At 41.0% G+C, this 23,332-nt stretch overlaps 1 protein-coding gene and 1 pseudogene across 2 annotated transcripts in view; one reads left to right on the forward strand and one right to left on the reverse strand.

Moving 5' to 3' along the window:
• The window catches only part of vwf (von Willebrand factor), a 120,118-nt gene extending 97,035 nt beyond the window's left edge, over nucleotides 1–23,083 (reverse strand). Inside the window, exons 1-12 of one of the 2 annotated variants that reach the window (XM_087999627.1) lie at nucleotides 22,993–23,083; nucleotides 22,666–22,723; nucleotides 21,758–21,931; nucleotides 21,549–21,651; nucleotides 11,258–11,466; nucleotides 8,066–8,190; nucleotides 7,116–7,329; nucleotides 6,367–6,489; nucleotides 6,153–6,264; nucleotides 3,358–3,404; nucleotides 2,035–2,168; nucleotides 1,806–1,944 (exon numbers count right to left, since the gene is read on the reverse strand). In XM_087999627.1, the coding sequence (XP_087855753.1) occupies nucleotides 1,806–1,944; nucleotides 2,035–2,168; nucleotides 3,358–3,404; nucleotides 6,153–6,264; nucleotides 6,367–6,489; nucleotides 7,116–7,329; nucleotides 8,066–8,190; nucleotides 11,258–11,466; nucleotides 21,549–21,651; nucleotides 21,758–21,931; nucleotides 22,666–22,723 (1,438 nt within the window). In that variant the 5' untranslated portion in view covers nucleotides 22,993–23,083. Of the gene's footprint in view, nucleotides 1–1,805; nucleotides 1,945–2,034; nucleotides 2,172–3,357; nucleotides 3,405–6,152; nucleotides 6,265–6,366; nucleotides 6,490–7,115; nucleotides 7,330–8,065; nucleotides 8,191–11,257; nucleotides 11,467–21,548; nucleotides 21,652–21,757; nucleotides 21,932–22,665; nucleotides 22,724–22,992 lie in introns of both variants that reach the window. The other variant, XM_043713571.2, reaches the window with a different exon arrangement.
• Nucleotides 18,844–20,511, forward strand: LOC148145888 (syncytin-1-like; annotated as a pseudogene).
• Nucleotides 23,084–23,332: the final 249 nt, after the last annotated feature.

Raw genomic sequence — 23,332 nt, forward strand, 5'->3', positions numbered from 1 at the left:
CAACAGTGAAACCTACTGCCATTTTAACTTCCGTGCCTCCACAGAGAAACTGGTGCCACATGCTGCCAGCAAAAAGGACTACTCAATAAGTTGTTTTTAGTTCTACAATGTGTTTGGAAAGAGTAGGAGTGTTCTGTTGAATCTAAAAATGAGATTGACTGCTGTTATCCCATCACCAAGTCACCCTTTATTTACATGTGGGAAGTCCTTGTCACTGATCCAGCTCCCTCAGAGCCAGAGTGAACAAGATGTCTGACACACCTATTTATATCTGCCAGCCAGGGCTCCCTGATTGGACCACGTTAACAACCCCAATCAGGGAACTCATATTCTATGATGCCCAGCTGGCTAATCTTGTTGCAAACAGTGCATCCCTCCCCCTCCAGGCAGCTTCTTTTTTTGTAACTCCTCCAGGGGGCGCTTTAGCATCGGGTCAGGTTCCTCCAGCTCTGCCTATGATAAGGGTGGCGTGCCTTCTGTGCTTGGAGCATCTCAGAAGAAATTCATTCTCCTGTTCAGGAGGTAAAGCTGTTAAGGCAGCGGCATCTGCTATGCCCATCTCAGATTCTGCGGTATTTTTAACGCTTGAAGGAGAGGGAGAACTGTCGGAAAGGCTGTCAAGGAGCTGGGCACGTTTTGGCCCCACATTGTGTGCAAGTTGGAGTTTCATGTGCTCTGTGTGCTTGTTCAGGACCATCACACTGACCCCAAAGTTTATACGTCACTGGGCCTGACCTCATCTCGACTATACCTCTTACCCATACAAGACCTTTCCCATGATTTCTATATTAAACTTTGTTTTCTGAAGTAAAATGTCTCTCTTGTTTAGTGAAGTTTTTGCGTCTGGCCTTGGTGTTCCTGATACTGTTTCACCCTCTTCCCCAAGTCCAGGAAGATCAGATTTAACCTGGTGTGGATTCTTCTCCCAATCAGCAAAACACTTTTTGAGCTTTCCCTATAGTTGCATAAGGTTTGATCCTATAATCAAATAGGAACTGGGAGTTGGTATCTAGTGAAGCCATAGGCCATTTCTTTAAGCCTACCTGCAAAGTTTGGCAGGGTCTTTCTGCCAGACCATTGGATGATGGGTGGTATGAAGCTGTCCTTATATGATGAATACCACATGACTTTAGGAAGTGTGTAAACATCCCATTGGTAACCGATGGTCCATTGTCTGTGAGCAACACTTCCAGTAGTCTATGTATTACAAAAGATATTTGCAGCTTTTCCAATGTCAGCCCTATGTTTGACAAATGAGCTGTATGCAGATCCAGTCATTATGAAACATGGAATCCCATATTATTGGAAACTGAGTTTGCCAAAATTCAAACAACCAATGAAAGCAATCCAGGCAAAGAGTAATAAATCAAAAAGACTACTCTTTATTCATTCACGGGATGTCAGCATCCCTAATTGTCAGAGGACAGTTGAGGGTCTGAGTTATGTGTAGGCCAGATGAGGTGAGGATAGCAGTTTCATTCTCTAAAGGACATAGTGAACCACTTGAGCTTTTCCTGACAGTTTCATAGTCATCATTAGTGTCTTAATTCTAGATTTTAATTGAATTCAAATTCCACCATCTACCAAGATGGGATTCAAACCCAAGTCCCTAGAATATTACCTGGGTCTCTGAATTAATAGTCTAGATAATACCACTAGGCCATCGCCTTCCTGGGCAATTTGTGGCTCTATCTACTTTTCTTTCAACCAATTAATGAAACTATACAGTAACTGAAAATGTTCCTTCCTTCAGAGCCTGTAACAACTTCATGCATAGTTAGTATTGGTAATAGTGAAGTGTGCACCTTGATACAGCGGTGGCTGCACGTCCATGCCGTTCACTGAAACTCTGCCGCCATGTTTAAGTTTAACCGTCATGTTGCCCAGCTCTTGGAACTTCAGCATAACTGATCTTATACAAACAGCATCTGGGTCATCTGCACACTAGGGAAGAGAGTTTAAAGCACTGAACATTGCTGCCAACCATAGACATTGTTTCACATTCAATAGAATACAATTGTTCATCTCCTATACCTGCACTTTCTCAATGAAGACTGCAAATGTGTTTTCTTCACAGTCCTTTGCTAGTAAGTACTGGCACATTCCAATGAAGGTGAAATACTTATCGTCAAAACTCTTAAAGTGTGACTGTCCAATGACAAAACATTCTCCTGAATGGAAAAAACACATAAAGATGTTATCCAATTTTGGGTTAGTACCAAGTTGCTGTGTTTCATTGGAAATCAAGCACGTTTTACTTCATTTACCTCAACAGCACTGACATGAAAATGGTGCAGTTCCTTCTTTATAACTTTCAGTTACTATAGCTGGCAGATTTTGATAGACCAAGGTTGGTTACTTGACAATGGCTTCTTGCTTTCTCTCTTCTCAGTATTTTTATCTATCACTCAGTATCTCTCGTATGTTAGTATCCTCGCCGTGGGGCAGAAACTGTGATTTCACATTAAGTCTGTGATTTTGGACTACAAGACAGATATTCCAATGCAACGTTGCATTGCCAGAAATGTTGTTCTTTTGGATGAGATATTAAACCAATGCTCTATTTGCGTAAAAGATCCCAGAATAATATGTGAATATGAGTAGAGTGTGTGAATGAGAGAGTGGAAATAAAGAAAGGTTTGCATTTATAGCGTGTTATCACAATCTCAGGAAAAGTCAAAACCCTTTAGAATCATTGAGGTGTTTTTGAAGTGAAGTCACTATTTTAATGCACCAAGTCCCACAAATTTGCTGCAGTGATGTTGACTGAGGTGATCTGGGGCGCAATTAAGACACGCAAGTTATATCTTGGTGAAGCCTTGCATGAAGCTTTATCTCTTCAGCTTATGATTACTTTGTTGTGTATGTAAATTCACAAGGGTAGGCATATTTATGCAAAATGTATATTTTTTGCCAATCTATTTCTGAGTCACCATTGTTAAGAAATCAGCTGGAGGGATTTAGAACATTGCTAACCATGGAATTGGCTTTGTAGTGCAGTGGTAGTATCCCTACCTCTAAACCAGGAGTCCTGGGTTCAAATCCCACCTGTTCCAGAGGTGTGTAATAATGTCCCTGAACAGGTTGATTAGAAAATAGTTTTTTTTTCAGATCAGGACAGAATTCAACACATTCATTGCTGTTTATCTACAACTGGACATGTCTGCAGATGATTAAGGTGCAGGATAGGTAAAGTGCAGAGGTAAGAATTGGGAGAGTCATCCCAGCAGATTAACCTACTTTGTTCGAACGTCAAGTTATTATTTACATATTGTATTACTGGGTATCTTCAATTGTGAACTCTTGTAAACAGATCTGATTGTTATTGTTACGATTTACACCTTATAGAGTACAGACCTGGACAGGCTTCATTGGTACAGTCCCATTTTCCGTGCCTGCAAAAACTGTAAAATAAAAATATGAACATAGAAAAATACAGATTTGTTGAAAGAAACAAAAAGAGAAGATAGTTTTATTAAATTTGGATTCCCATATTAGTTGAATCAAAAGATCTGGTTCCAGTATTGTGCAGCAGGAGATCAAAGGAAAATAATTGGGCAGTGCAATACAGCCTCAAGATAGGCTTCATGTCATAGAGTCATAGAGATGTACAGCACGGAAACAGAGCTTTCGGTCCAACTCATCCATGCCGACCAGATATCCCAACTCAATTTAGTCCCACTTGGTCCATATCCCTCTAAACCCTTCCCATTCATAAACCCATCCAGATGCCTTTTAAATGTTGCAAATGTACCAGCCTCCACCACATCCTCTGGCATCCCATTCCATACATGTACCACATTCTGTGTGAAAATGTTGCCCCTTAGGTCTCATTTATATTTTTCCCCTCTCACCCTAAACCTATGCTCTCTAGTTCTGGAATCCCTGACCCCAGGGAAAAGACTTTGTCTATTTATCCTATCCATGCCCCTCATGATTTTATAAACCTCTATAAGGTCACACCTCAGCCTCTGACGCTCCGGGAAAACAGCCTTAGCCTATTCAACTCTCCCTATAGGTCAAATTCTCCAACCCTGGCAACATCCTTGTAAATCTTTTTCTGAACCCTTTCAAGTTTCGCAACATCCTTCCAGTAAGAAGGAGAGCAGAATTGCACGCACTATTCCAACAGTGGCCTAACCACAGCCTCAACATGACCTTCCAACTCCTGTACTCAATATTCTGACCAATAAAGGAAAGCATACCAAACGCCTTCTTCACTATCCTATCTACCTGCGACTCCACTTTCAAGGAGTTAAAAACCTGCACTCCAAGGTCTCTTTGTTCAGCAACCCTTGCCATTAAGTGTATAAGTCCTGCTAAGGTTTCCTTTCCCAAAATGCAGCACCTCACTTTTATCTCATTTAAACTCCATCTGCCACTCCTCAGCCCATTGGCCCATCCGATCAAGATCCCATTGTAATCTGAGGTAATCTTTTTCACTGTCCACTACACCTCCAATTTTGGTGTCATCTGCAAACTTACTAACTGTACCTCTTATGCTCACATCCAAATCATTTATGTACATGACAAAAAGTAGAGGATCCAGCACCGATCCTTGTGGCACTCCACTGGTCACAGGCCTCCAGTCTGAAAAACAACCCTCCAATACCACCCTCTGTCTTCTACCTTTGAGCCAGTTCTGTATCCAAATGGCTAGTTCTCCCTGTATTCCATGAGATCTAACCTTGCTAATCAGTCTTCCACGGGGAAACTTGTCGAACACATTACTGAAGTCTATATAGATCACATCCACCGCTCTGCTCTCATCAATCCTCTTTGTTACTTCTTCAAACAACTCAATCGAGTTTGTAAGACATGATTTCCCATGCACAAAGCCACATTGACTATCTCTAATCAGTCCTTGCCTTTCCAAACACATGTATATCCTGTTCCTTAGGATTCCCTCCAATAACTTGCCCACTAACGACATCAGGCTCACTGTTGAATAGTTCCCAGGCTTGTCCTTACCGCCCTTCTTAAACAGTGGCAGCACGTTAGCCAACCTTCAGTCTTCCGGCACCTCACCTGTGACTATCGATGATACAAATATTTCAGTAAGAGGCCCAGCAATCAGTTGCCTAGCTTCCCACAGAGTTCTAGGGTACACCTGATCAGGTCCTGGGGATTTATCCACCTTTATGCGTTTCAAGACATCCAGCACTTCCTCCTCTGTAATCTGGACCTTTTGCAAGATGTCACCATCTATTTTCCTACAGTCTACATCTTCCATGTCTTTTTCCACAGTAAATACTGATGCAAAATACTTGTTTAGTATCTCCCCCATCTCCTGTGCCTCTAATCAAAGAAAAACTACTGAATAATTTCCTTGCATCCCAATCTTGTAAGCCAAGGCAAAGTCTGGTCCTAACAGCTTTTGAATTTATAAACCTGCCAAAAAATGTGGATTTCCGTCGTTCCTTTATTGCTATGTTCACAATCAGCAAAAATGCTAGCAATGCCGAACACTTGGAATTAGGAACATTGCAATGTAGTAGATTTGAGCCGACCATAGAATCCCTGTAGTGTAGACACAGGCCATTCAGCCCATATTGACCCTCAAAGAACATCCCACCCTGAACCCTGCATTTCCATGGCTAATCAACCTAGCCTGTGTACTACAGCCAATTTAGCATGGCCAATCCATCCAACCTGCACATCTTCAGACTGTGAGAGGAAACCAGAGCACCAAGAGGAAACCCAGGGAGATTGTGCAAACTCCACACAGTCGCCTGAGGGTAGAATCGAACCAAGGTCCCTGGTATTGTGAGGCAGCAGTGCTAGCCACCAGCTCACCCTTCACTAACTATCAAATAATTATTGCAGTTCTTCATTCTCACAGTTATGGTAAAATATCCTCAATGTCAAATTTAATAACTTTTATTCTCAATTTATTCACTTTTTAACCTTTTTTAAGAGTGCATTTTAAATATAATCTTCCAAATCTTTTGCATGGATGCAATCTCTAATCTGTACCTGGCTCCAAAAGGGTTTAAGATGGCCGTGCTAGCAAAGATAAAAATCTAATGAACAGAAGAGAGATTGAGCAAGTTTTTCTAAGCTATACCCAGTGACGTTCCAAACAGTTAGCTCAATGTATCCCACAGTGAGCTTTCCATCGCTGATCATTGAAGTTTAGTTTCAATACTAACCATGTGCGGCAGTCCTGGGAGATACTTGAATCAGGGGGGTACTGTTTACCCATATGCATGCAAGAACACTCTGAAGAAGAAACGCAAGTATCTCCATCTAACAGTCTCCCATCTGAAATCCAAACAAATATTGCATCATAATGTTTGGGGTCACGATGTAATACTGTGCTCTTGATAAACTTTTAAGAGAGTGTGGCAAAAATGCAACAATCACCTGCACAAGTGCAGCCATCCATGCATTGCTCATGACATAACTGATTGATATTTAAACTCCTGCATGTTTGTTCACAAGCTGGCACACAGGCTCGATACTCCATTCCAGTCGGACAACTCAGCGCTTGTTAAAACAAAATGTGTATTTACATCATTAGAAAAGAGGCATTTTAAAAAACTGGAAAGTCATCACTCCTAACCATTACTTACCAAACGACTTTAAGGAAATGGTGTTTTGGTATGTTATCAGAAATCAAATAAAATATGGCATTAATCCCAATAATTAATATATGAGATTTTTAGAATTAACGCTAAAGATCTAATTTTTATTTGGATAATATTTTCTAGTAAAATCTACAGTTTGGAACTAAAGCTAACCTTTAATAACCTTTTTTTTTTTGTTTTGCTGGTTATACATATTCATTACCGTCAAAATACAGAAACTCTCAAAAACCAACAATCTCTGCTGTAATTGCTTTAATTTAGCTGTATCAGAATGATTTTAGTTTTCAAATCTATTTCATTTCTTGCTTTTGTTTTTGTCACTGTTATTAATAAACACAATGAGTGTGAGTTTGTTGACCTTTCGAAGTTATATTATTGTATGTAAACAAGTCAAAGGAAACAGGAATGTCAAAGTAAAATCGAAAGCATGTAAGATCTCAGAAAGAATTAGTTAATAATTGCAGTACAGTTGTATGTTAAAATCCTAAGAAGTTTACAAGAGAAAATCAACTTTTTGCAACTTACTGCAATCACTTGCTGTAAACCAGTTATTGAGAAGTAAACCTTTCAGCGTACAGGACCTTGCATATTCCAAAAATGCATGACAGTGACAATTGTTTTCTGGGCAGTGGCATATATCATCCTCACAAAGTGCAATGAATGGTTCTGGATCCAAATGGACATGACAGCTTTGGAATACTTTGCTTGTTTTGAGCATTTTGCATTTCTCCATCATGTTCTATATTCAAATAAACATTCAAGGTATTAGAAAGGTAACTTTCTCATGTTTTCCCACACAGATACACAAAAATACACACATACACACACCAAACTTCCTTTTCATTTCAAGCTTTTATGCTTATCAGTGATTGATCAGTTTAGAATGCAGATATCATAGCATTGTGATGAAACACTTCAGTAAGATAGAAACTTTATCACCACCAGGTTCTGTAACAATATTTAACTATCATTCAAAAATAATGTGGACCTTGAAAATATTGGGGACCAAAGTTTAGAAGCAATAATGAACTTGAAACAAAGATTGCTCCTTCAATATTTCTACTTTTATGTGTTTATATAGATCAGTATTTCTAAATGACAGACCAACAAGTTTATTGAAAGTGATTCCATAGATCATAAATGTCACTTTGAGGTAAGTAAGAACTGATTTCCACCGTATCAACTGGTATATTTAATTAGGGATAAAAAGTTAACTTGGTAAATTTTGCTCAACATATTAAATTGCACACTTCTTGTTTATGTTTCAAGACAATACAATCCTTGACTGGCAATTAATAAACAAGCCTGATTCTTGTTATTGTATCATTTTCCAGTTGCATGGAACAAAATAAGCACAGGAAAATGCAATGGAATGGGTATAATCAGATCACCCTTTTAAAGAGCTGGCACAGGCACAATGGACCAAAGGTTTTGTGCTTGAATGTTCTATATCTTTTTTGAAAGGCTGAACTTACATTTTGTATTGCCTCAGAAGACATATTGCAGGTCTTGCTTGGAGGTGATACTCTGTTGCACAGCTCCCCAACATCATGCATTGCCCAAGAGTTGGCAAAATCATAACTGTTCTCTATCTGAAAACCTGCAAACGTATCAGAATAAGAAGTTTAACTTCCCACGGCTAGGTGCTTCAGTCTCGGGCTGTTAACAAAGACCAATAAAATCTCCATTTAAAAATAACGCTAAATTTAATAATTTGATTTATATTTTTATAAACAACATTTACGACATGTTCAATGTTTCATGACTCCAAAAAGGCAACTCAAATAAATGCATTGGAGAGTGCAATTTAGTTTGGGTGACCCACACATATAAAGTTCAGCGGAAAGAGGATGATCAGAATCTTTTCAGTGATTCATTTCCATCCTTTTGAATTTCTTCTTTTGTTGTTGCAGTTTTTAATTATACATTCAATCTGAAACTGCCAACTTGCACAAACTAATTTAATCTTAATTTACTTTGTCTCACCTTTAGTTTATCTTGCCTCAAGGACAGAAGATTGTGTTATGGACCAGACCAGACCCCTCAAACTATATTAAGAATGCAGGCTCAACCCTAACTTTTTCTCATTTTTAAAGGTAAATGTGAGGTGCTGTGTTCCAGGTGCAATTTGATCGGTCAAACTACTCAATATTAAATAAAACACAATTTATTCAAACACTGTAGTTAAAATATAACAAAATAAAGAGGAACTTGGAATAACTTAACTCTATTGGAAAACTAAACAGAATAATTGATTATTTTACAACTAAACAGCAACTTTTCCAACATCGTATAAATGCACCCTTGGTAAAAGGCAAATTCAGAAAATAGGATTGTTGCACATGCACCTCCAGCAGCTCAGGAAGAAAAAATGCAGTGAAAACTAAAAGAGTGAGAGTACAGCAGCCGGGAGAGAATCGCTGCTGAGGCGTGGGCAGCATCCGCTGGATGCTAAAACTAATATCCCTGGTTATGTGGGTGGAAGCTTGACCACACCCATTCAGGCCACTTCTATTGTTCCCACTTTAAGGAAAGCATCCAAGGCTTCACAAGTTATTTATCATCTCATCAACTGCTTGTTACCTGTCCCCCAATCTCTCTCTCTCCAAAAGGAACCAGGATAAAACACACCTCTTAAAGCTACAGTGTTGTCTCAATAGAGTTCAATTAAAACTTGGAAATAGAATATGGTGGAGTTTTGAAGTAATGGCATCCCATTAGTGTCACCATTATCCAAATGTGGCACAGACCAATTTGACATTTTTTGTGGATACAAGTGATCTCACTATAAATTCAAAGAAGTGGAAGGAACCCTTTTATGTTTGGCTAGCATTTTCCTTCAATCTACATCACCAAATAAAAACTGACTGATCATTTTCTCAGTGATTATTTATGGAATTTTGAGTTTAATTATCTGAATAATAAATTCAAAGTGCTCTCAGGTATAATAAGGCGTTAGTTAACTAAAATTTTGTTCCTTTCACAGTATCATTAAGGCTGGATCCAAGTGCCCTAGCATACATTATTAAAGTTAATTGGCCTAATCCTAACACAATCATTTCAACTGAGGTGAAACTGATTTTGAGATACTTTGCATTTAAACTTAACCTGCCTGTCATCAAATCTCAGTCTTGTTGTAGGAATCTGGGTTTATTGCAGGTCAAAATTACAATTTTAGTTGACTTGATAATTATTTTGATAATTAGTTTAATGTATGTTTGTTATAGAAAGAAAAAAAAAGAAAACATGTGAAATAACTCCACAGAGACTGGTGTCCCACATCAAGTTACCTTTAGTTTACACTTGCACGGTACCTAATACTGGTCCAGCTCCCACAGATCCAGCTCTCAGAGTGATCAGAACCTCTGACATTCCTGTCCTTATCTGTCAGCCAGGGTTCCCTAATTCAACCAGGTTACCAGCCCCAATCAGGGAACTCATATTCTATGAGGTCCACCTGGCTGGCCTCATTACAATCACTACAACATGCATTTTAACATAGATTTTTTTATAACATTTATATGAAAAATTAAAGAAACAAATTAAAAAGTGCTGATAAATATGTTGTTTTACTACAGTAATACCACCAGAAGTGGTCAGCATGCTTAAAGATGAACAACAATATAATAACAATGTAGAAGGAGTAGAAAGAAAGCAGGAAGTAGATGAGCATTATTAATGTTTATTCCCCTACAGGTTTTAAATTGTTGATAACTTGTCCTTTAATTAGGGAGAGTGTAGAACCATGGTGTCTATTGACTAGAGTTTTGTTTTATCCACATCACTTATTTCAAATTAATTTTCGAGACTTGGTGAACTTAAATTCAGTTGTTATTCAGATCATTGGTTTTCAAAGGCGGTGCCCGTGGGCTTTTTCAGGGGTCTCCTCTGGCCCTTCAACATTTATCAGACTCATCTTTACATTTTTTATGCTTGACCGACGAACATCATATCCATGAATGCCCATCTTCGCCGGGTGCCTCCAGAAAAATCAAAGTATTTATTATGAAAACAATGCCTTACCGTGTAACTGACGTCTTTTGGAAAATCAATTATGACCTCCCCAAGAGGATTCCAATATTTGCACTTGGGTTGGACTTTCAGAAGCGTGTGATTGCTTTCAGAGAACCCGATGACGGTGTCAATATTTTCAAGGGATCCCAGGCAGCAATTATCTGCAATTATCCAATTATTCTTAAGAATGTACCGATTATTACCAAGGCACCTCGGAAGTATTCATGAGTGTCTCACTACTCTCAGTGGATACTTCAAAGCCTGTCTGTTTATACAGTGAATTTCAGGGAGCATGCCAATACTTGCAAAGATTCCCGTGTTGACACCATCCACTGGCGGAGGGTCCCAGGACAATGCCAGTATTTACAGAAGAGTCCCAGAAACATCAATTAGTGCAGGGCCATTCCTGGGAATCTAATCAGTATTTGCAAAGATGTCCAGGAGCATGCCAGGTTTCGTAAAGGATAAGCGAAAAGGCTTATCCTTTACGAAACACTTCTAAGGGTTACTGAGAACCGTGCCAATATTTGTGAGGCATATTGGGGAAAACAACAGTTCAAAAAGTTCCCTAGAAACATGTAAATACTAGCGTGGACTTTCACTCTCAACTCTTTGAAAATCAGATGACTGGCCATCAATGATTAGTATATTACCTTCTTGAGTTATGTAATCATCTTGCGGGAAATTATTGTAATTGCCACACAGTCCACATGTCCGATTCGCATATTTTTTTGATAGCATAATGAGCACATTTCGACTTGTGTCAATCCTAACTGTGAACCCATATTCATCACTGGATATGATATAGAAACCTGCTTCTGTTCCTATAAACACTCCATGGGATGCAAAAGGCAGCAAGACCCTAGCAAAACAGAACAAACACATTTAAAGGTATTACGTTGCATGAATGGTGTAGTTATACTTGAAACGGTCTCTGGAGTGCACTTCTACCCTTGTAATGCTATGCATTCAACATGTACTGAAGGGGAGGAATTTTAACCTAACCCACCCCCATTTGAAAATAAATTAGAATGGATGCAATGCAAAATTACAGTCAAGACACAAAAGACTTGCATTTACACAACATCTTTCATGGCTGCCAGATATCTCAAAGCACTTTACAGCCAATGAAGTTCTTTTTTAAAAGCGTAGCCATTGCTGTTGATATCAAAACATTGCCATCAGCTTGTGTTCCATAAATGTTCCCAAACTGCAGTGTGGTAATAGCCAGATAATCTGCTTATCTGATATTAATTTAGATGTAATTATGGGCCGGACACAACAGATAACTGTTTGAAATAGTGCAATGGGATCTGTTACATCTACAGAAAAAGGCAGAGGGTCATGTCAGTTTAATGTTTCATCCGAAAGATGACACCTCTGACAGTTCATCCTCTGCGTTGCAGATGGGTGTCAACCTTAATGTTTGTGCTTGTGCCCTGGAGTGGAATGTAAACCCAAAATCTTTGACTCAGGACTGAGAGTGCAACCAGCTAAGCCACAACGGACAGTGAGAGTCGTCTCCAATATGAAATGTTAATTGTTTCTTGCTGCAGATGCTGCCAGACCTGCTGACTACCCCCAGTGTTTTCTATTTTTATTGAACTGGGCACAGGCTTATATTGCTTGGCTCTGACTGGTTGGAATCTACATTTTTTGGACAGGTCAATGCACCTACAGGAACAGACTGAGCTTTATCTTTTAAAAGTCAGAACTATAGTTGTCTGCCTTCAGAGAGGAAAGACTCCCAGTTCTTTTAGCTCAAATAGTGTTTTCTTTAATCAAGGGGTCCAAGATCATGTTGCAAATGAGATTCAAGAGTCCATTGGCTTCATTGAGCCATACAAATTGAAATTTTGGATTAATTCTGTATATATTTTTAAACTGAGTGTTTTGAGACTGTGCCCTTCAGAGAATTACGTTACAATTTCTTTCAGGCCTGTGGGAGATTAGAAATGTTGTTTTGCAGGTAGGGGGAAGGGAAGGGGAACATTATACAAACGGTCATGGAATTCTTGTAGCATGTAGCATACTTAAGGCTAAGACTTTAATGAATATAGAGGGTCTTTTAAAGAAAATAGTTTTAAGCTAGTAAATAACTTTCATTTCACAGAAAAGCTTATAGTATGATAAGAGAAACTGGAATAAAGAACAAGCTGTAACAAACAAGGAACAAAGAATGCAGACAAGGACAGCAGGATGGCCAGATAAGAAAATAACTAACAAGTGAGGCAATTGGCTTATGATAGGATGGGAAAAGGGAGGTGTGATTCCGTAACTTGTAAACTGAATAAGAATGCTTTAATGTGTTATTTTCGTGTGCATTTCTGTTTGATTACAGAAGCGTCCAGTTCTTGCGAGACTGTAATAAATAGTTCATTTCCAAGGCTTTGTCTCATGCTGATTGATTTGTGAGTGAGTTCTGTTTCTCACAATTGGGGGCTTATCCGGGATCCAAAACTCCGGCCGCTCGACACTCTTGGGACGACGGGGGAGGTGCACCTCACCGATTTTGGTGATCTCCGACTACCTTGCTTGTCATTCGCGGTTTGGGCGTATACGATCTGAACTGGGAGACCCTGGAAACAAGGCGGGCAGACGCGGCGGGTTCGGTCGGGCGACTCTTGTGCACAAGACCCGGGTAGGGAAAGGTCTTAAAGGATATATCCGGGCGACCGGGGGGGCAGCGGTATTTGCTGCAGGAATTGCCGCAGGACGGGGTGCACCGAAATGACCAGGTAACTCTATGCACAGACCAAGGTAAGAAAAGAGACCTTTAAGTATTGCCTTGGTGGTAGGGTGTACAAAAGTACAGGGAATTGGCGATATATAAAATTAAGCATATGTCCATGGAAAACAGCCCGTGTCAGAAGGGCTAGTAGCTGAAGAGCTACTGAGGGTGCACTAACTTATTGCCAGGCGTCCAGAAAAATATTCAAAAGCTAGAGGAGTCATTACGGGAAGCTCAAAGTGTCTGTGAGACACAATGTCTTTGTGTGTGTGAGAGAGAGAGAGAGAGAGAAAGAGCTGTACAGCAAGTAGAAAGTTTAACCCTTTGTGATTCGGTTTGAATGCACATTTGTTTGTTGGTGATTGAATGTTTGTGCTTTGTTCCCTGGAGTTTGAGATCCGGGACTGTTTTGAATCTGATTTCTACTATGGAAATTTTAACATGATTTCTTTTAAGGTTAAGGATTTTACAGATTATGAAATAAAATGTTAACTCCTGTTCTTTTTACAGGTCCTGACTGCCTTACTATCAGTTTCTAACTAATCTCTTTTATCCTTACATAAAAGTGATTTATAGAGAACAGTTGAAGTCTTAAAAAAAAAGCATATAATTGGTCAGATTAATTGGACGAGTAAGGTGTCTAGTCAGGACCCTGAAGGAAGAAGGTGACACCGGACCTCGTTAAGATTAATTAAATTAGCAATAATGGGAGGCACGGGGAGTTGCCTGTGTAACGATTGATCTGCAAATAATGTTAAAGGGGAATATATCCCGCCCGACAGTCCTTTGGGGAAAATGTTGGGTAATTGGGAATACAACACCCGGACGCGGGAGAAAGATAAGGCTACAATGATAAACTATTGTTGTTTTGTCTGGATTAGATTAAGGCGCCTGGTATTTTTTGGCCCAAATATGGATCCAATGAGGATTGGCTGTGTCAAGATCTTAATATATATGTCAATCGAAAAGAACCATACAGTCAAAAAGAGTCCAATTATGCGGCTTGTTGGATAGGGAGCGCGGGAGTAAAATTATGTCCCATAAATACGGGGGAATCAGGGAAAAAACTGAAAAAAAATGAAAAAGGGAAGCCTCAATGGGATCCCTTAACGTGTTTACTGCCCCCATATACTACTCCCCGGAACGAGCCTACAGTTCCCGAAGTAAAACCGAGTCCAGACACAGAAAAGGGAACAGACTCTGAACTAAAAGATGCAGAACCTAGGGGGCTCAGAATCACTCGAGCCACCACACGTAAAGGAGGGACAGAGATAGTGGAAAATGTCAAATTTTGTTCCTTACGAGAGATTCCGATTGGGGAAGGTGCAATCGGATATGTAAACACTCCCTTAACTAGCAGTGAAGTTAGGGCCTTTAAAAAGGAAATGAAAAGTTTAATAGAGGATCCTGTTGGACTAGCCGAACAATTAGATCATTTCCTAGGGCCTAATTTATATACCTGGGGAGAACTGATGGCAATTTTAGGAACGTTATTTTCAGGGGAAGAACGAGGTATGATTAGGAGAGCGGCTTTACAGGAATGGGAAAAGAAGCACCCAGTTGGGGAAAAGGGGCCCCAGCAGAACAGAAATTTCCAAATGTTGACCCTCATTGGGAGAATAATGTCAGAATAGATAGGGAGTCAGTGCGGGATTTACGAGAAATGGTAATATTAGGAATTAAAGAGGCGGCACCTAGATCATAAAACTTTGTTAAGGCCTTTGAAGTACGACAAGAGAAGGATGAAACCTCTTCTGCATTTCTTCAAAGGCTCAAGGAGGCCACAAGGAAGTATTTGGGAATGGATCCCGATAATCCGTTAGCACAGGGACTCTTAAAGGTCCAGTTTGTAATTAAATCATGGCCGGACATACAAAAGAAATTACAGACATTAGATGGATGGAGTGAAAGACAGATGGAAGAACTGTTACGTGAGGCACAGAAAGTGTATGTGAAAAGGGAAGACGAGAAGTAGAAACAGAAAGCCAAAATGATGGTGGAGGCAGTAAAGAAATAACAAAAAGGAGACTGGGATCAGGGGATAACAGGAAGGGTAGGGGAGGACATGAAAGACAAAGGTCAGATACCCGGGAAAGGAGGCAACAGGCAGGGTGTTACTGTTGCGGGAAAGTGGGGCATTTTAAACGGGAATGCCCGGAATTAGCATGATAAAGGGAAGCCGTTTCCATAATGACCTTAGACGAAGATTAGGTGAGTCAGGGGTTCCTTCCTCCTGAGACCCACCGGGAACCCTTGATAAACTTAAAGGTGGGACCTGAAGGGGAGGAGGCAATATTTTTGATGGAAACGGGAGCGGCACGGTCATCCCTAAGTTTTAGACCTACCGGTGTTAAATTGACTAAGGAGTATCTTTAGGTTTCTGGAGTAAAAGGGCGAAGAATTCTTGGTGCCTATTTTTGAACCAACCCTAATTAGAAGAAATGATGAGGAAGTGATAGGGCAATTACTATATATCCCTGACATTGGAAGTAATCTATTAGGTAGGGATTTGATTATATTGCTGGGCTTAAAAATTGGGGTAGAGGATAGTGCAGTAACTGTAACGATGGCTATGTTAACACCTAGTGAAGAGAATCAAATCAGCCCTGACATGTGGGCGAAAGCAGATAACACAGGGCATCTAAATATTACTCCGTTGTGATTACGTTAACTCAAGAAGATGAGACGGTTCGGGTTAGACAATACCCTGTATCGTTGGAAGGCCGTAGAGGTCTGCAACCAGTTTTAGATTCTTTGGTAAAAACTGGACTGTTAGAACCATGTATGTCGCCCTTTAATACCCCAATACTGCCCATCTGCAAACCAGATGGGACCTATCGATTGGTGCAGGATCTTAGGGCATTGAACCGATTGGTTCTAACACGACACCTGGTGGTACCTAATCCATATACTTTGCTAGGCAAAATACCGTGTAACCACAGCTGGTTTAGTGTAATAGATTTAAAAGATGCATTCTGGGCTTGTCCTCTGGCCCCAGAAAGCCGCAACATGTTTGCTTTTCAGTGGGAAAACCCATACACTGATAGAAAACAACAGTTCCGATGGACGGTACTTCCCCAGGGATTCACAGAATCACTTAATCTATTCGGGCAAGTACTGGAACAGGTCCTGGAACAACATAAAATGCCTCGGGGAATGTCATTGTTACAATATGTGGACGATTTACTAGTGTCAGGACAAAAGAGAGATGATGTGAGTTTAGCCACCAATAGACTGTTAAATTTCCTAGGGCAACAGGGCTGAAGAGTATCTAGGAATAAATTGCAATATGTAGAGAAAGAGGTGAAATACTTGGGACACCTTATTAGTGAGGGCACTAGGTGCATTAACCCTGAGAGAATTAAAGGGATAGTAGAACTGCCCCTTCCAACCACCAAACGAGAATTACGGAAGTTCTTGGGGCTGGTGGGATATTGTAGATTGTGGATAGAAGCATACACCCAGAAAACGAAGGGGTTATATTACAAATTGACAGAATCTGAACATGAAAGACTGCACTGGACAGAAGAGGAAAGGGAAGGGTTACATGAGTTAAAGCATAGTTTAATACAAGCTCCGGTGTTGGCCCTTCCTTCCCTCGAGAAACTATTTCACCTTTTTGTGACAGTAAATGATGGAGCAGCCTTAGGAGTGTTAACCCAGAAGGGAGGTGGAAGGAGGCAGCCCATAGCCTTCCTGTCCAAGATCTTGGACCCTGTCTCGAGAGGATGGCCTGAATGTACACAGGCAGTAGCAGCCACTGCCATACTGGTAGAGGAGAGCCGTAAACTTACTTTTGGAGGGGCGCTAGTCGTTAGTACCCCCCATCAAGTCAGAACTACATTAAATCAAAAGGCAGGGAGATGGTTAACAGACTCACGAATCTTAAAATACGAAGCCATCCTGATGGAGAGAGATGACCTTGTGTTAGCAACAGACACTGTCTAAATCCAGCTACTTTCCTATGGAAGGGAGAACTTCTGGACAAACGAGAATTAGAACATGACTGTCTGGATATCATAGAGTATCAAACTAAAGTTAGACAGGACCTAAAGTATATCCCCTTACATGATGGGGACAGACTGTTTATAGATGGGTCATCAAGAGTAATACAAGGAAAAAGACACAATGGAATTGCGGTAGTGGACGGTAACGAGAATCAAATGGTTGAGGCTGACCGGTTGCCTAATACATGGTCGGCCCAGACTTGTGAGTTGTATGCATTAAACCAAGCTTTAAAACAATTAGAGAGCTGAGATGGGACAATTTACACCGACTCTAAGTATGCCTATGGGGTGGTACACACCTTTGGAAAAATATGGCAAGAACGTGGACTAATCAATAGCCGGGGAAAGGAATTGATACACGAAGAGTTGGTAGGACAAGTGTTGAAAAATTTGGAATTACCCCGGGAAATAGCTATGATCCATGTACCTGGGCATCAGAAGGGGAACACTCTAGAAGCACGAGGGAATAGGCTAGCAGACGAGGCAGCTAAAGAGGCAGCTATGAGCCATACAGTAACACAAGTACAGGTTCTCACGCCCATAGTGGAGTCCCCTTCCATGAACCCTGTGTACACGGAAGAAGAGGAAAAGGAATTCCAGGAAATGGGGGCCACTAAGACAACCCAAAGAAGATAGATCCTCCCGGATGGAAGGGAGTTATTAAGTAAACCAGTCATGAGAAACATCCTAACCACCTTACTCCAAAGCAGTCACTGGGGCTCCCAAGCCATGTGTGACATAGTGTTAAGGAAGTACGGATGTAAAGGGATATACACATTAGCCAAGCCCCCTATGCGCAGGATGCCCGACTTGCCAAAAGATTAATAAGAAAGTAACGAGAGGGGGGCCAAGAGGTGGAAGAAACCCTGGTAGAATACAGGTAGATTACACAGAATTACCCCCAATAGGGAAACAAAAGTACTTATTAGTCTTAATGGATCACCTAACTAGGTGGATGGAGGCATTTTCAATGTCCTCAGCTACCTCGAAGGGTGTAGTGAAACCTCTTTTAGAACATATAATTAGAACATATGGAGTGGTGGAAAGTATAGATTCAGACCAAGGTAGCCATTTTACCTCTAAGATCCTACAAGAAGTAATGGCGGGATTAGAAATCGCTTGGGAATTCCACATTCTTTGGCACCCGCCTTCCTCTGGACAGGTGGAACGAATGAATCAAATCTTAAAGAAGCAATTGTCTAAGCTAGTCCTAGAGACTCAATTACCATGGACAAAATGTTTACCTATCGGCTTGCTACGCATTAGGACTGTGCCTAGACATGATATAGACCTCTCTCCTTATGAGATGATGTTTGGATTACCTTTCTTGGGTGGAAGAGGGGAATTACCAACTGTAGAGTTCAATGATAAGTTTTTAAAGAACTATATTGTGGCATTTGGCTCTTCTTTGTCTGTCGTTCGGAAGAAGGGTCTGTTGACCCAGACACCTCCACTTGAGTTCGCAGTATATCGGATACGACCAGGTGATTGGGTCCTGATAAAGACCTGGAAAGATACCAAACTGCATCCAAGCTGCGAGGGACCGTTCCTAACCTTCCTGACTACTGAAACAGCCGTCTGAACCGCTGAGAAAGGGTGGAGTCATCACACTCGTGTTAGGGGCCCGGTGGACACTCGTTCCCCTCCAGCAGAGTGGCAAGCACATCCTACAGACAACCCCCTGAAAGTCAAGCTGAGCAAAAAGAATGGACTGAGATAAGAGACTATTAAGAATTGGTTAAAAAACTGTGTCGCAAAACAATTGTAAGTGTTGCATGGACTCATTCCTCCCTGGTATTTAAAGGATTAGGGAATAGACAGATAGGGTTGTGAGCTGAAATGAATAGTCAGCTTTATGTTGTCACGATATTGGCGCTAGCTGCCAAGGGGGGGTGGGAAAAATCATTTTACCGCTTTATGTCAGAATTATGCTAAACTAAAGGGGCATACTGACTGTTGGGTATGTGCGGAGATCCCACACCATGGGGAATCCGGAATTCCTCTCACGGTAATACCACTTACCAAAGAAGAAGTGTACGATGTACAACAATGTGACTCAGGCTCAAATGATACAACTTGGAGATTTGAAAGGGGTAATTATAACTTTGCGGGATGGTTCCCTCGACCAGCCCCAAAAACTCGAGGTGCTATCGATGGCCTTAGAGTTTTCCCACCGAAAGGAGCAGTAAATACCACTTGTTTCAGTAATCAGAATGATACCGCACCCTTCCGATTAGGGAAATCATCTTGTGTCTACACCAGCCAAGCCACTGCCACGACCATTCCCCAAGTATTGAATGGGACATATTGGGTGTGTGGCTTAAAGGCCTACCCATTTATTCCCGGCGAAAAGTAGGTTTGGAGTGGCGGATGTAACGGGAATGGGTGCTGGGACCATCCAGTTCAGACACTGCTTCAAAGCCAGAAAGGCTGGAGTGACTGCTGCTACCTTGCCTATATAATTCCCCACTTGAGGATGTTAAAAAGAGCTCCAAAAATACCTCAGAATAAACAGGAAGGAAGGCGAGTAACCCGGAAAGTAACCAAAGGAGATCGCCTCCTCTGGACTTTGATACCTATGTATGGGACCGCTCGAGCAGGAGTAGAAATACAAAAGTTAGCGGCTTCCCTGGAAGAGTTGGCCAACAATACTGCTGATGCGTTGGCCGAAACCCAATCCCAGGTAGCAGCCATAACGACCGAAATGATTGCCACTAGGTTAACGACCCTTCAGAACAGGATTGCTCTGGATTATATTCTGGCAGAGAAGGGTGGTACCTGTGCACTAATTGGAGAGGAATGTTGCACATACGTACCTGAGGTCTCCTCTAACATTACTAATATCTCCAAACATGTGTGAGACAAAATCGCCAAGATAAGGGAGGCCGGTAATCGGTACCGGAATGAAAAAGGATGGGAATGGGGGAATTGGAGATTGACTGTTTGGGGAAGATGGTTAGTCAATCTAGCTATCTATGGATTATTGATATTAGTGGGTCTGGTGGTAGGGTTCAATGTCCTAAAATGGGTAATGAGCCGACTGATGACATCTCCTGGGGAGGGAACCCAAATAAATCATCAGATGCTTTTACAATCAGCAGGTGATATGCAACAAAGAGAAAGTCAAAGAATGCTTTTAGAGTTCGAGGGACGAACAACACAAATGTAAAATGTAATATTGTGAACCTCATCACCAAAAGGCGTAAGAGGGCAGAACATAAGAAAATGACTTAAAGGAGACCTAATAAGTGCAAAAACAACAGTTAGCGAAAAAGAAAAAGGGGGAATTGTGGGAGATTAGAAATGTTGTTTTTGCAGGTGGGGGGAAGGGAAGGGGAACATTATACAAATGGTGGTGGAATTCTTGTAGCATGTAGCATGTTGCATACTTAAGGCTAAGATTTTAATGAATATAGAGGGTCTTTTAAAGAAAAGTTTTAAGCTAGGAAATAACTTTCATTTCACAATAAAGCTTATAGTATGAAAAGAGAAATTGGAATAAAGAACAAGCTGTAATAAACAAGGAACAAAGAATGCAGACAAGGACAGCAGGATGGCCAGATAAGAAAATAATTAACAAGTGAGGTGATTGGCTTATGATAGGATGGGAAAAGGGAGGCGTGATTCCGCAACTTGTAAACTGAATAAGAATGCTTTAATGTGTTATTTTCGCGCGCATTTCTGTTTGATTACAGGAGCGTCCAGTTCTTGCGAGACTGTAATAAATTGTTCTTGTTTCTAAGGCTTTGTCTCAGGCTGATTGATTTGTGAGTGAGTTCTGTTTGTCACAGGCCCTTAACTCTTTGCTTCATGAAGGACACGGAGCACGACTAAAACAAATATTTTTTAAAATGCTGGGAGAAACTCAGCCATCTAACAGCATCTGTGGAGAGAGAACAAGAGGTGGTCTTCCGAGTCTGATCTGACTTCTTCAGAAACAATGCTAAATTGGCTGAGGGAGCAGAAATATATTCAAAAAAAAGTTAAGGGAATTGCGTGCCCTCTCACCAGGCAGGGTCACTGTGCCTACAGAAAGGGCAAAGTATCAAAGTCAAGGGCACTGCACCCTAGGGCAGATCATAGTCATAGACTCTCACAGCTTGGAAACAGACCCTTCTGCCCAACTCATCCATGCTGACTCGGTTCAGAACTCTAAACACAGAAGGTGCACCGTTGCACTAGTTTTCAGTTATCTACGGCTATTACCTTTTCTTCCTCACAGATGCTTCTCCTTTCAAAGATAGGGTGACTTCAAAGAATTCTCCCAGATACAAAGAAATGCTTGTGCGTTTTCCGCTCTGGAAGTTACCTGAAAATGCAGGGACTTTGTCACTTCTCCAACATTACCACACGACAGTGATCAATTGCACATTAAACTGAAATGAACTGCTAATGTCAGCGAGTGATGGAAATACCTAAAATACTGAATGAACGCTTCAAGCAGTCGCCTGCCAGTTTGTAACTGCAGTGTCCTGGAAACTCATAGAAGTTCCCATCGAAAGTCTGGATGCGATACTCCCCGAACAGGCTGCAGCGAGCTTCTCTGTTGGGTTTGTTCTTGCCCTCAGTGAGTGACGGATTCCCCTGTCCTGCACGACAGACATAAAATCATACAACACGGAAACAGACCCTTCGGTCCAACCTGTCCATGCCGACCATAATCCCAAACTAAAATAGTCCTACCTACCTGCTCCTTGACCATGCCCTTTCAAACCTTTCCTATTCGCATATATATCAAAGTGTCGTTTAAACATTGCAACCGTGCCCCCATCCACTACTTCCTCAGGAAGTTCATTCCACACGCAAACCACCCTCTATGTAAAAAAGTTGTCCCTCATGTCTTTTTAAAATCTCTCTTCTCTCACCTTAAAAAAATGTCCCTTAATCTTGAAATCCTCAGGAAAAGACATCTATCATTAACCATATCTATACCTCTCACGATTTTATAAACCTCGGTAAGGGCACCTTTCAACCTCCTACCCCCCCCCCCCCCCCCCCCCCAATGAAAAAGTTCCAGCCTATTCAGCCTTTCTTTAAAACTTAAACTTTCCATATGTTAAAGAACAACTTGTTTCACCTTCTCACAGGGGTGTTTCAGACTTTTTACACATTAAACTCTCCAGAAACTTTAAAAGGTGCTTTTCCTGTTAGAAATATGTCTTTAAAAAATAGTCTTAGCCCAGTGCACCCAAGGAATGAGGAATAAATTGGAATCAGTTAATTCAATACCCCCAGTGATAGAGCCCAATGATTGGTTGGCAGTGCCAAAATAATGTTCATATTGCTGCAGATTATTGATCTTGTGAAATCAAGCTTACAATACCTTGAGAGCAGGACATCAATGTGAAGAGGAGAAGCAAAGACAGACAATTGCTTGCCATCTGTGAAAACCAGAAAGGAAGACACTTAACAAAACGCTGTGCAGAATGATTGTCATTTCCACTTCTCTCCCGTCCTGCAAAATTGCAGACAAAATTACAGAACGCATAACTAGAACAAGTAATCTCGCATACTTGCCTTTTGACTCGCTAGTCTGCCCAACTCTTTCAAAGTTGCAGCTTTGAATAATGCTTGAATATTCCACACAAGCCCCCAAGGACATGGGGGGCTTTGCTGCTGTGGACAGGGACAAGAAACAAGTAGCACTTACCTTGGCTCCTGCTTTTGGAGAGAGAGACCAAGTCTAGAACTAAACTGACTTCAAAACAACATGCTCTGAACTTCAGCAGGGTGAACTCTAAGACGTGATAAGTGCCTTCTGGGGAAAACAGTCCAATTTATACAGGACAGGAACTGTAGAATAATCAACATTTTCAGGGGGTGGGCCAAACTTTGCATGTTATATCCTTTAGCGAATTCACGGTATCAGATTCAATAGAATCACTACCCAAAGGAAACAATGGAAGGAAACTGGATAAAACACACTGACAGATTTACCAGAAATGAAAGAACAACTTTCGAAAGGCTAGGTTTCTTTTTAATCCACCAAT

Source organism: Chiloscyllium plagiosum, unplaced genomic scaffold, assembly GCF_037043375.1.
Source record: "Chiloscyllium plagiosum isolate Xiang-an unplaced genomic scaffold, Cpla_swu_hap1 HiC_scaffold_23, whole genome shotgun sequence".
Taxonomy (NCBI): domain Eukaryota; kingdom Metazoa; phylum Chordata; class Chondrichthyes; order Orectolobiformes; family Hemiscylliidae; genus Chiloscyllium; species Chiloscyllium plagiosum.